This window comes from Misgurnus anguillicaudatus, chromosome 8 (genome assembly GCF_027580225.2).
Source record: "Misgurnus anguillicaudatus chromosome 8, ASM2758022v2, whole genome shotgun sequence".
In the NCBI taxonomy this organism is placed as follows: Eukaryota; Metazoa; Chordata; class Actinopteri; order Cypriniformes; family Cobitidae; genus Misgurnus; species Misgurnus anguillicaudatus.
In genome coordinates this window covers 24,093,005-24,106,588 of record NC_073344.2, presented here as the reverse complement: position 1 = coordinate 24,106,588, position 13,584 = coordinate 24,093,005, and the positions used below count along the sequence as shown (strand labels likewise).

The following is a 13,584-nucleotide window of genomic DNA, read 5'->3' as shown; positions in this document are numbered from 1 at the left end:
GGGATCTTATAATAATACCGCCCCTTAATCTGCACTATCCAACCACAGCACTGCCATTTAGTGCAGAGATCAGCTCATTTGCATTTAAAAGGACACACCCCAAAAACGGCACACTTTTTTTCTCACACCTACAAAGTGGCAATTTTATTTTATAATAAATTATCTATATGGTATTTTGAGCTAAAACTTTGTATACGCACTGAGGGGACAGCAAAGTTTTGTGAAATGTCCCCCTTAAATTTTTTGAAAACAACACATCTTAAATGAAATACTAATACTAGTAAACATTTGATATGGATCAAAAAAGTTAAAGTTGTCCTAAAACTATTTAAGTAGTTAAAATTTGTGGTCTAGTTTATTTTGTAGATCTGTATGCAAGCTGGTGCTCTGAATCACGTCCATTAAATAAGGGAGACAACAAATTGCATTTATTTAAAAATGAGTTTATTAAGTCAGGAGTTAGCATCTATATACATTGCGCCGATTTTATAAAACAACAAAAATATTCCTGTCTACAAGATGCAGCCTAACACAATGAATTATGCTCCTTTTTATCTAACATGACATGGAAGAGAAAAGAAAAACCAAACCGTAAAACCTGAAAATTATGACTTCAACTCTGACTTCACTGAAATCAAGGTTTTTATCACAACAAAAAATAATTTACGATACTTCAGAACAACATCGACTTATCTGTTGTGAGATTTCAGTAATGACGTGAATAGTGAGAAATTTGTGACGGGCCCTGATCCATCCCCGCGCCCATGCCCTGAGGGGCTGGTCTGGTCGACTGACCCACTCCTCCCATGCTCACCAAGTGGTTAATAGGGTTGCTCTGGATTAGCGTATCCAGGGCTTTCTGAACACTGGGGTTATCGAAGTTAATCCCGGTGCCCGCGCCGGATGTCGGCCTCGGTGGACCCGGCATACGGCTGCCTGGAGGTCTCAGGGCGGGGCGAGCGCTCATCATGCTCGGTGGCTGTACTGCGGAGATTTTAGGCATGCCTCCCGTAGACAGAGACGATTGGATCCCTGTGTTCTGAGGGCCGAGGGAGGACGTGTATCCCTGCGGTTGGGACACCGGGGCCACGCTGGGAGCTGAAGCAGAGCCTGCGCCGCTGTTGAAGATGCTGAGGATTTTGGCCTGGAGCTCCTGCTGCTGCTGCTGGCTGTTGGTGGAGGAGACTGGGGCAGATGCAGTAGGCAGGTGGGTAGCGTGCATGTATGAAGGCTGAGAAGGAGCACTTAGAGTCTGAGTCGGCTGGATGGGATCGTGAGTGACAGCCGAGGGGAGTGTTCCTAGAAAGAGATCAAACACTTTAATCATTGTAACTTAAAAGCAAAAAATTTTTTTAAGAGTTTAGCATTTTTTAAATCCCTATTAGCAATAAACCCATATACTGCAGTGCAGGTATATCAGCCGATATTTTAGTTTGTTCAATAAATCTTTCTGTTTCTTTAAAGAAGGGGGGGGGGGGGGTTAATGCCGTTTCAACCATTTTGATCTATTCAAGGGATAGTTAACCCAGTCTGAGGGAGACGCACCCTGTAAGTTTGTAAAAAAAAAACTTTGCAAACATGTCTGAGGATAACACATCATCCACGTTACTGCAGTCATGTGACTGGGTGAACTACTGCAGTAACGCGGATGATGTGTTATCCTCAGACATGTTTGCGAAGTTTTTTTTTACAAACTTGCAGTGTGCGTCCCCCTCAGACTGTAAACAAAGCCTGAGAGCACAAAAAAACAACAGCTGGGGCGTACCAGATAACACATCAGCCGCGTCACTGCAGTCACGTGACTTTAGCATGCGCTTCACAACAGACGTGGAAGAGAAGACAATGCTAAATAAAGTCGTAATTTTTGTTATTTTTGAACCAAAATGTATTTTCGATGCTTCAACACATTCTAACTGACCCACTGATGTCACATGGACTACTTTGATGATGTTTTTATTACCTTTCTGGACATGGACAGTAGGCTTGGGCGGTATCCAAATTTTGATACCATCAAACCGCCTCCCTATTTTACCCCGGTATACGGTATTACCGTGAATAATTATAAAATGATGATGTAATCAGACGGCGTCACTATAATGTTGGCTTGTGCCTAAACCTTTCAGAAACTGAATACCATACTGAAACAATAACAAAATAACATGCACAACAATATTAAAAACTTTTATAAGCAACAACTATCAGTTTAGAAAAATTTTAAATACAAAGGTCAAACATAATTAACCAGTTGTCGGTTAAAAAAGTGATCTCTAAATTAGGCTATAATAGACAGTGAACTAAACGCGACTAGGGACTACAGTTAGCCATCTCATTCCAATTTCCAGGATAATTTTGTGTGAAGTAAACAAATCCCTCACACTCAATTTTTCATAACTCGCCTGTTTGTACTTATAAACAAATAAAAACATTTGCCGCAAGGTCACGGCATTTGGGTTCTGGCGCAAGGTCACGGCGTTTGGTTTCGTGCACTCACATTGCATCAAGCTAAAATTTATTCAATGCAAGTCTCAGACTTGAAGAAAATTGCTGAACATTTAAACCTATTTTCTGCACATTCCACCATATTTTAATGAAATAAAGAAAGTCCTCTTTCTGTTAACTTATATTTCTGCATATTCCAGCATATAAAATAAAAATATTTTTGTAAAATCCAGCAATAAAATAATTAAAACGAAAGTCTTTCCTGGTTGTATTCCAAATTATTAACATTTTCGTCTTTTAACAGTAAAGTGCAGATTAAGTTTTGTTTTTGTAAATCATTAGACATTTTTACCACTTAATTAGGTTTTGCTTTGTAGAAATTTGTAGTGAATTTCGTTTTGTATAAATAGTGTCTTAATTTTAATAAATGTTTCATCAACCAATTGCACGTATTTAATAAATTAAAAGCAAATATAGTAGACAATATAATTACCGTGACATGGAGGCGCCGGCACGGCCCGTTCGCTTGCATTGCAATGTTGACTAGAACGCACGGACCTCATCATAAATGAATGAAACTCATACATTAGCATTAAATATCTTTGATGCATTCTTTCTAAAACAGACAAGGGCTTTCTCGCGGCTCGCATCAGCAAAGCATTGCATCGTCCATGTTGCACTTAACAGAAGTTGACACTTGTCTTTTTGAAAAATAAAAAAGTAATAATAATAAAGATCATAAAGATCATAAAGATATAAAGAGTTGTTCTAGTCGTTACTAGAAGGCACAGAGTGAGTTAGACCTGCCTTGGCGGTGCGTCTTTTATGCATTCTGAAGGTGCCTGTTTTATCGTGTTGCAGTCTATTAGGCAACATTCCGAATAAGATGGGTTTAGATTTGGAATTACATTACAACTACATTTTTGTTCTAACTGATAAGGTGATGGTTATGATCATCTTTCTTTATTATTTTTAGCACTACCTCAAACTTAAGCGCCGTCTCTTCGGATCTGTCTTTTTTTTAAATAAGCCGCGGCAATGTTTCAAATGAGCTTCTAATAAGACAAACGCCTTTATTTTCCACGCGATCACCTTACCCAAACCATTTTGAAACTAAGGAGTCATTTGTCCTCTGATTACATACAAGCAGCATACAAGCTCCTGGCGACGCGTTTGCGGGAATCATGTTTCGCATGAGCCGGAGGCAGAGCAGCAGAGAGATGCGACAGAGTTGCGAAATTGCAGGCGCGGCTTGAAATGGCTGTTATTTCAAACAGCGTAACTTGTTTTAAACTAATCAGTTAATGGCTCGGTTGTCGGTGAAGAAAAGGATTAGTTTTCGCCATCCCTAATTTAATATTTAATCCTTGTCTGCTATACAAGTTCATTGTTTTTTTAAATGCCGGTATGGCGGTATAGAAACTGATACCTTTGCTATTTTTAGATCCCGCGGTATACCATATTACCGTATTACCGCCCAAGCCTAATGGACAGTATACCGTACATAGATTTTCAATGAAGGGTCAACAAGCTCTCGGACTAAATATAAAACATCTTAAACTGTCTTCTGAAGATGAAGGTTTTACGAGTTTGGAACAACATGAGGGTGAGTCATTAATTACATTATTTTTATTTTTGGGTGAACTATCCCTTTAACACGGTTTAAGAGTTGTAATCTTCATGCTTAACAAATGCAAAGTATCAAAAAAGCAGTTGTGGGTGTGTGTGATCGAGTTTTTCTGGGCCAAACTTGCAAGTTATGGAAAGTTTTTTTCTAACATGGGTACTCGTTACGTATCAGTGAACCCATATTCCTTTTATGGGCACTTCCCCTGGAAAAACACTACGAGTACGCTTATTAGCATTGTTCCTTCAAATAGAAGTCACAGACATTAGTGCAAGCGACAACAATGTTGTTTTTATAACAACAAGGGCACGAAAGAATTAGTGTGTTTTTGGATGTAAGGAGAAGAAAGCCAGCATTATGGAAACAATGGATATAGTTTATTATCTGAGGTAGCAGCGGAGTTTTGCGTGTGTGTTTGATGCTGGATTTCATTGAAAAATCCCAACCGGGTCACGAGTTGCATGCGGTAAGTAAGACTTCTGTCTTATGTTGGAAATAGGCACGTGCATATTATATAAATGACACGAACATATAGTGAATCATAAGTTGCAGTGTTGTATAATAATGTTGCATGACACTCCTCCCGTGGTAGTACCTCCTCCTCCATTTTTTCGTACGTTATCGGAAAGATTCGGTAAAGCGAATCTTTCTTTTATAAATCTGATTAAACTAAAGACTCATTGGAGATATAAAGGATGAAATACTACTCTATAGGTACTCCAGATTAACATCAGAAATGCAGAAACAGCATGTTATGTGAGCTTTAAATATTATGCAGAATTAACGTTTATTTAGTTTCATCAATATTCATTTGTTTCATATTTACGTTTGTGCTATATCGGCCTCATATCAGCCAATCGGACACATCGTTTTCTCAATATCGGCCTTAAAATAAAACAATAAAAACATTGGTCGCCCACTTATCACTTTCGTGCAGTTTTTTATAATAGTGATGTAAAATTTAACTTGTATTTTTAAAATGTAGGCGACAAATTTAACAACATCAAGTGTAATTCAAATTACAAAAGTATGTCAAAAATGTTGCGGTAACTTACCCGGGTCTGTTGAGCCTCTGACAAGACGATCTCTTTTCTCTCTCAGATATTCAATCAGCCTGGTTAACTCTTCTGGAGTCATAAACCTGAGATGGGAAGATAATTCATCATATTAGTGACTGATTTATAAAAATAAAAAATAAACAAAATTCTCAGAGAAACACGAGTTTTTGATATTTTAACACACCTGCCCTCAGTTAACAAGGTGATGTGAGTCAGGAGAGCCGCTGGATGCCTCTCCCTGTCATGTTCCCTCAACAACACATCGTCCGCCATCTTTGCAGCCTTTACGGCGATCTCGTCTCTCTCTTTGGCGCGGTGCTCAACTTTAAAGGTGTCAAAGTTGTGAGCCACCAGCACCATGGCATCCTGCATTGGCATGTTCCTATGCTCTACACAAAGGAGGGTAATATAAAGTCGTTTAATTCACAGCATAGTGATGTACTAAGGCAGTACAGATTATCGAACTCAAAGAGAAACATACCTTGTGGGGTCCCGAACAGGATATTGACCGTACAGGAACGATGTACTTGATGCTGCTGGGTTATAATGATGGCGAATGGCGTACGGGCCCGACTCACATCCTCCAGCGCCTGAGTCAGGGACACTTCGGTATTGAGGAAGATGAGATCTACCACCATACCCAGATCACGGACCTTCCTGCCCACAGTCTCGGCATATTCCCTGCACGCAGATATCAACCATATTATGTACTGTTGCGTTCAGGAAAATGTCTCCAAGACACTTCTGAGGGACTCACTTTTGCAGCTTGTTGACAACTATGACAGAACAGTCCACTGGTCGTTCTGCGTCGAGGCGCCTCTGCAGTTCTTCGTAATATTGGCGGTACAGCTCATTCCTCCGGCGCTCCTCTGGACGCATCCTCTCTTCTGCAAATACACAAGAACATGTCAGGTTACTATAGGGTTGTTAAAATAACAACATTGATGGCTTCACAAAAGTTAGTAGAAACACCAAACCAACCCTCAGGATCTCTTCTGCCGTTCCACGGCTCCCTGTAGCGTTCCGGGTACGGCTCGTCTTTCTTCCGATGATAGTCATACTCTCCACGGTAATATCGATCATAACCTTCTTCTCTGTGGAAACAATGTTGTTTAGATCAGTGGTTCTCAAACTTTTTCAGCGTGCGGCCCCCTTTGTGTACGGTGCATTCCGTTGCTGCCCCCCAAAGAAAATTTATGACAAAAAACAGTTCTAAAACTTCACATTTTAATTAAACAAAACATTAAATTATACAAAGTAGTGCTGCCTTATTTTTTTAAGTTTAATTTCACAGAATTCATGATAAATTAATGTATTGTATAAAAATGTCATAAAACTGGGGCCCCCCTGGCACCATCTCGCGGCCCCCCTGGGGGCCCCGGACCCCAGTTTGAGAACCACTGGTTTAGATGATATGTTGTAAAAGGAAAACAAAGAAAAGATTTGACTGTAAAAACAACTTATGATTCAAAAACAGTGTACATGTTATCTAGAATTTTTACGATATTATCCTACACTACACAGAGAATTATATGGATTTTTTCCAGAAAACTTTTTGCATAAAATATATATTTTTTAAAGCACTTTCAATGACCTGTATCCATGTATGTATATTTTTACAAACTTCCCGGGGCCTTGAATTTTTTTCCCGAGATTCACAAACTTTCAAGGACCCGTGGGAACCCTGAGCGTAGCAATTGCAATAAATGTCATCGGTCATCAAATAAAGTTTTTACCTAAAGTGAGGGTCTTTCTCTCTGCTCTCAGAGCCCCTGTATCGCTCCTCTTCGTGTTCGCGGGAAGGACCAGTCCGAGGTTCGCGGCTGTGCTCTCTTATCTCCCGCCCATCACGGTGGTCTCGAGCATCTCGCCCGTGCATTGGGGATCGAGAGCGTGGACGGGCCTCTCGCCCTTCCCCGTAACCGCCAGCTGGTCTAAACAGACAAAGCGCACACAGTCAAAGCAGGCCAACAAAACTAACAGACAATTAGTATAAATTTAAATTAATAAATGCATAACACGCTGACAAGATGGTAAATGGTTAAGAAAGTCACCATAAAGTTGTAAACAACAACGTCTTTAGAAGATCAACACAGTTTTTGTTATTAAAAGAGGAGGCAGCAATTTTTAAGACTGTGGCATTGGATATAGCATAACGAAAAACATGTTTTGTAAGTCGACGACATTGAACCGCTTTTCTTTTACGCGCGTTTTACGTCATCCAACGCTGGAGACCATAGAAACGAGTGTGTGATGCTACAGATAAATCGTAGCATATTTTAAATACAGCGCTCTACAAAATGAATCGCAAAGGCATTGAAAATTTGCAAACAGTCACACGGTGAGCAGTTTGAAATCAATGAAGAATCCACACCGTTGGTCTTTCGCCTTTTTGATCTACCCTCGAAGGTTTTCGTGAATGGATCCAAGCAAGTGTTTCAGTTCCGCTGAGTTCCCGATTCGGCATTTGAAATACAGTACGACGAGCAGCAGGGTCCACGTGATAAGATGTGTGTTAGAGCATAGAAGTTAAATTTGTTTGTATGGCATCTCTTCATGATATTGCATTTTGTAAAAGTATTATTTTAAACTAAAATTATTTTATTTTTTAGAGGATTACATAGGATTCACCCTTTGAGATGTTGACGACGACGACGATAGTAAAGATGAACATAAAATAAACTTAAAGGTATTTATTTCCGAACCCTGTTTTACTCCAACCAAACCAGTCGAAACCTTTTTGCTTTGTATCAGATTATTATGTTTTTTGGAAATGTTTTGTTTCTATGCCTTTTAACGAAATTGTCGCCGAAGACTCCAGCAGGAAGTGCACCGATTGGCACTTCTATTTGAAGTAAACAGAATAAGTGAGACAATGTTTAGACAGAGACACACCAAAAAAAAAATTTACCCTTTCAACTTTATTTCAGACAAAATCTCACACAACTAAAAAGTGAGAACTTTTAAGAGAAAGAATAAGATACGATCGAACAGCCTCCGAGAAAATAGTTTCCACGCAACGATTCCACGCAGCCGCAGTTGTTTGCGCTTTATGCTAGCCGATTGAACGAAGTCCATTGAGGAGCGAAAACGCGTTACCAGAATGCTTATCGAAGTCTTCATTTGCAAGAATCCCAGCGATACTTTACCTGCGTGGAGGGCTCGATCTGGGTTTAGTCTGTCGTCTCTCAGCTGCCATATTTACATCTGAAAATAAACCAATCCAAACGTTCAACATGACAACAGACAGACATATTTCAGAGACAAACGAGTTTTTTTTCTTACTGAGGGGAATGAAGCAACAATTCACATTTTATGCAAAATAAAACTTGTTTATTTTAAGCATTTCTTTAACAGAGATTAAGGTAACAGTAGAAAAGTAGACGAACCAGTGCAAGTGTATTAAAATCCTCCACTATAAACACTTTCATTTAAAGTCCCCGTGAACAGGACGTCGTAATCGTAGCGTATTCCAGAGAATACAAAATGAGAAAATAGTGGGCGTGGCTTGTGTTTTCCACTGCGAATTGATTGGACTTGAAGTAGGCTTTTCTTTCAGAAAAGGAACTCGCAGCTAGGCATGGGCCGGTATAAGATTCTGGCGGTATAACCTTTAGCAAAAATACCGGAAAAAATATATTATATTTTCATAATGTATATTAAACGTTAGGGATGCACGATAGGATTTTTTTGGGGGCCGATACCGATTTAAACAGACAACTTCTGGCCGATACCGATATTGAACACTTGTATACAATACTATACAGTTGGTCTATTAGCTAGTTTATTTCTGCATCAAATTATTTTTACTGAACATGGATTGGATCTAATTAACATTCAACTGACCAACATAATAAGAGAGGCACAAATTAAGCTAAAACAAATATAATAAGACAGCATGACAACCTTCAAAGGTGGTTTAGCTATTCAGCATTTATTTTATTAACAACATTAACTCATTTTTTACATATAATGGATTTCTTTATGCAGTTAATTAATAAACAATCGGTATCGACCTTTCTCGTGCTATTGCCGATGGTTTCAAATTCATCAAAAATCGGCCGATAAACATCGGCGGCCGATACATCGGTGCATCACTATTAAACGTAAACATAAAATCAATTACATGATTTAATGAATTTTGTATAAACACAGCTCATACCTTGGAGACGGTATCACAAAACATTTTAGTGGTTTTGAAACCTTGACCGTTTAAAACCTCGGTATACCTTGAAACCGGACATGCCTACTCGCAGCAGACTGACAGTTCGAGGGACGTAGTTAACAGATACCCAGCCCAAGCAGTCTAGCTGACATGGTTATAGGTTCACCACAAGAGGGCAGAAGTGCATTTTGAGATTTTGATTAAAGTTTGTAAAGGTCGATGAATTATAAAAAAAAATGACCCACACAAATAAATTGTTTACAATGAACACTGCAATATTCCATTGAAAAATAATTTAGTTTTGATTACATGGGGACTTTAAAATCACAACTAACGACTATAATTGTCCCTTTGCTAGAATAGAGCAAAACTTAACATTTACAAAATCAACTCAAATCTGTATTTATAAATTTTTTTGCAGACATATCCTAAATTAATGCAATACACAGTAGATGTTTTTGATGATTAAAATTAGGGATGGGATGATTACCGGTTTCATGATTAACCACGATAAAATGTCCTGACGATTCGTATTATTGTTTAAAATTAAATTATCATTACAACCGTGATTTTGAAAACGCATTTAGGGGATAATGTATTGTATTCATTAACGGTAAACTTATTAGACAGATTTGTTTATTTTTACCACAGAAATAATTTCAGGGACGTAAAATATTAAATTGTGATTTTCAAAAATTAAACTTGTTCAAATGTTTTCAGTGTGTGTATCAGATCATTTTGAACATTTCCATCTCATTTTAACAAAACCATGATAATATTGATAACCGTGATAACTTTGGTCACCATATCATTATATGAAATTTTCATACAGTCCCATCCCTAATGAAAATAACCATTTCCAAATTTCCTAAAGCAAGCAAGTCAACAAAAACATAAATTCAGCTGATGGAAAAACATTAGAACTTTTTTAAAAATTTTATCCACCAAATAAACAAACAAAGACCCAAAAACAGACAAAATACTGCAGACAGAAAAAGGTCTGTCAGTGCTCTGTGCATAAACATCAGTTTGATCGTAAAGTCTGAACGAAATAGATTCCCCACATTAGTTTTTACATAAACTTCTACAATACACATAATTTATCTTTGCATATTTGAGCTGCGTAAGTTTTTTTCTCAAGTTTAATTTTAAGCCAATGTTTTAAGCACTAAATTAGACCTTACCTAGTTTATAACCTCTATAAATTCGACCTTTTTGTCCATCTCTAGCGGCCTCAGCTTCTTCCACTCGTTCAAACTGCACAAATCCATACCCACGAAACAGGGACAAAGCTGCAAAAAGGAACAATCATTTTCGTTTCATGCACGAAACACGTGCTTTTCTTGGTGGATTTCTGTCCCTTGCTTTTGAAGCGCAACAAAACTAAATCTTACACCAAACCTCGTTAAGTCCCCACTATTTCTCCGAAGACACATGAAAAATGTGTTTTACAGCGCAACCAAATTCTAAAAGAAATGTGGATAAAATAAATGATGTACCGGACGCTAAAATTTGATATTTTTTTCCGTAACATACGCTACTAACCCTGTATTTTGCCATATGGTTTGAACAGATCCTCCATGTCCTTCTTCGCCATGTGTGCGGTGGGCAAATTTCCAACAAAAATCCGTCGCTCCAGGTCACGAGGGTCATTGCTGTTGGTGGTGTACGAGGGTGGCGTACTGCTTCTGCTTCTTCTGTGCGACATGCCTGTACGAGCTTTAGGTTTGATGGCCCGTTTGAGAAGAACGCTTGCAGTTGATTTTAGATACGAGACTATTTGCTTCGCAGTTTAGCTATTTTTCCCCCAAGGTCTTGAAATTGACGATGCATCAACATGGAAGAAAAAAGAAATTCGACAGGTAAAACGGCTGGACAAATTCACTGAAGTCAAAAACTTTACAACAGACAGGTTTATTTATACAGTTTATGTGCAGTGTTTTGCTACCTGATGGCAGAAGCGGTAGAAAAACACTGAACATTTTGGTAATTTAGATGATATTTAAAAGAGGACTCGTCGTTTTTAGGAGGTCCCGATCTCATTCAAAGGTTATCTTCCAGATGCACCTGACACCAACACCATCATTTTAAGTTTTTGCAATTTTTAAGCACATGAAACGTAGCTGTTTGATGAAACGCTGTTAGTGAAGACAGAAAAACAGTTGTCAATAAAACAACCCAATAAAGTTCATCATGCCGAAGATCACGATAAAAACTCGGAAGAGTTGAAGTTTGTGGGGAAACATAAAATGCGCCCCAAAAATAATTTGATGTTTCATGTGACACCGTCCGTGTCACAAGCAATAGGCACTGAAGATACGCAGACGATGAAAACCGTTTTACAGGGAAAATTGCCATGAGAAATCAGGTGAGTCCTAGCAAGCATCCAAGTCTACCGAGACAGAAGCTTGGGTTATTTTAAGTTAAAGGGGTCATATTATGAATTTAAAAAAAAAATGTAAACCAAGTCTTTGGTGTCCCCAGAGTACATGTGTGAAGTTTAAGCTCAAAAAACCCCACATATAATTTATTATAGCACGCTAAAATTGCCACTTTGTTGGTCAGAGCACAAATATCCAGTTGTTAGGTGTGTCCTCTAAAATGCAAATTAGCTGATGAAATGCAAACACTGATCGCAATGATGGTTTGTTGAAACTGACTACACTAAATGGCAGTGTCGTGGTTGGATAGTGCAGATTAAGGGGCGGTATTATATAATTGGACTTGTTACCTAACATGCAAAATCTGAATTACCTAATTTCCCCACATGCTTGCAGAGAATGGTTTACGAAAACGAAGTTACTGTTTTTTTAACGTTTTTTTTAGTTTACCTAGAAGCACTGGGGACCCAATTATAGCACTTAAACATGGAAAAAATCTATTTCACGCTATGACCCCTTTAAATCTCTGAGACGCAGCTTTGGTGAGGTCTGAAGACACTCCAAAAAAAAAAAAAACGATGAACATATCCATTGAATAAAAACACTGGCCATCGCGACTCTTCAGTCCTGTTTGTCTTCATGACTTTTAACAGGTAACCAAACCCGTTTCCATTTTAGCACAGCAGGTTAAACAAAACTGAAACCGCAACCGACATTGTCACTGTTAGTAGTCCTTATTTTGTGTTAAATTGCTACAGTAAAATTTTTGTAAATAAGTTTACAACTGTCTATCATTTCGAAATGTCGAGGGTTTTTGTGATAAAAGAACAAAGCCACATGAATGGACAGGAAGTTGAGTCTGAGCGCCACAATGAGCTGGCGGCCATTTTGTAAGCATCAAGCGACGCCACGCCACAATCATGTCATGTTAGAAATTAAATCCGAAAATGTAACCGAAAACGACCAAAAAATACGTCTTCCTGTGGAAAAGATGCAAGCTGTGTATATTCCGTAGTCAGATGCTGTTGGGAGAACACGCGCATATTCGGTGGCTGAGGCTCCGTGAGCTGAACAGCCGCCATGTTGATCCAAACGCGAGCATTGTTTTTTGTTTCTCAGTCAATGTGCATTGCACATCGACGTATTAACCGAATGTTATACTTTTTTCTAATGGCCTTACGTGTTAAGGCAGTATGACTTCAGCTTTTGTGAATAAGCGTTTTGCGTAAAAGTTCGTTTACACATAGCAAAGAATGCTGCAGGAAATAAAATTCCCATGAAGGGTTCGGACGGATCGTTGTAGCTATATTCTTACCGTTACCATGGGAAGACAGATAAAATCCGCTGATGATCCCACAACGTCGTATTTGCCCGAATAATCGATGTGAAAGTCCCACTGCAAACACCCGCAATTTTGCTGCGCTCCTGTGACGAACTGCGAGATGCCTGTAGGCTGTGATGAATGCGACGTTTTCAAAATTGAAGTCCTAATGTACGACTGTAAAATGTCTGGTACCCACAGACAAAAGTCGTTTTGAATGCATGTATACAAAATATGTGTCTAATTTTATCTAATTATTTAATATTTATAGAGACAAAATAAAAACAGTACTTTTTATTTTAAATAAACAAAAATACTAAGCAGATTCTCCAAGCATTTTTTATTTATTTATGGAAAACACCAAATTGTATACAGACATACAAATGTTAAAGCCTATAACAACTGCCAATTTAAGCAGAATTTAAGAATTATTGTATTAAATCTTGTCATGAATCATAAAAAACAAAGACAAACCCATTTTTACGGATAATATTTAAATCTTTTATAAAATTATTTAGCTTATAAACCTTTTAGCATTTTTTAGTGCTACTTTTCGAAAGGTTTTGCTACATCAATATTTTTATCTCTCTATT

General features: G+C 38.3%; 1 protein-coding gene across 4 annotated transcripts; it reads right to left on the bottom strand.

The window, feature by feature from the left end:
* Positions 1-427: 427 nt before the first annotated feature.
* Positions 428-13,145, bottom strand: ncoa5 (nuclear receptor coactivator 5). Of its 4 annotated transcripts, XM_055193729.2 has the most exons (11): positions 12,986-13,145; positions 10,835-11,103; positions 10,474-10,581; positions 8,274-8,331; positions 6,861-7,058; positions 6,106-6,218; positions 5,882-6,011; positions 5,606-5,805; positions 5,309-5,513; positions 5,122-5,207; positions 428-1,299 (listed from the first exon to the last, which is right to left on the bottom strand). In XM_055193729.2, exons 2-11 carry the CDS (start codon positions 10,995-10,997, stop codon positions 707-709), a joined length of 1,854 nt encoding a protein of 617 aa, XP_055049704.2. In that variant the 5' UTR covers positions 10,998-11,103; positions 12,986-13,145; the 3' UTR covers positions 428-706. The 4 variants fall into 4 exon arrangements, with proteins under 4 accessions (XP_055049704.2, XP_055049705.2, XP_055049707.2 ...); XM_055193730.2 differs by lacking the exon at positions 10,474-10,581; XM_055193732.2 differs by lacking the exon at positions 10,835-11,103 and having other exon boundaries at positions 12,986-13,139.
* Between the last annotated feature and the right edge of the window lie 439 nt (positions 13,146-13,584).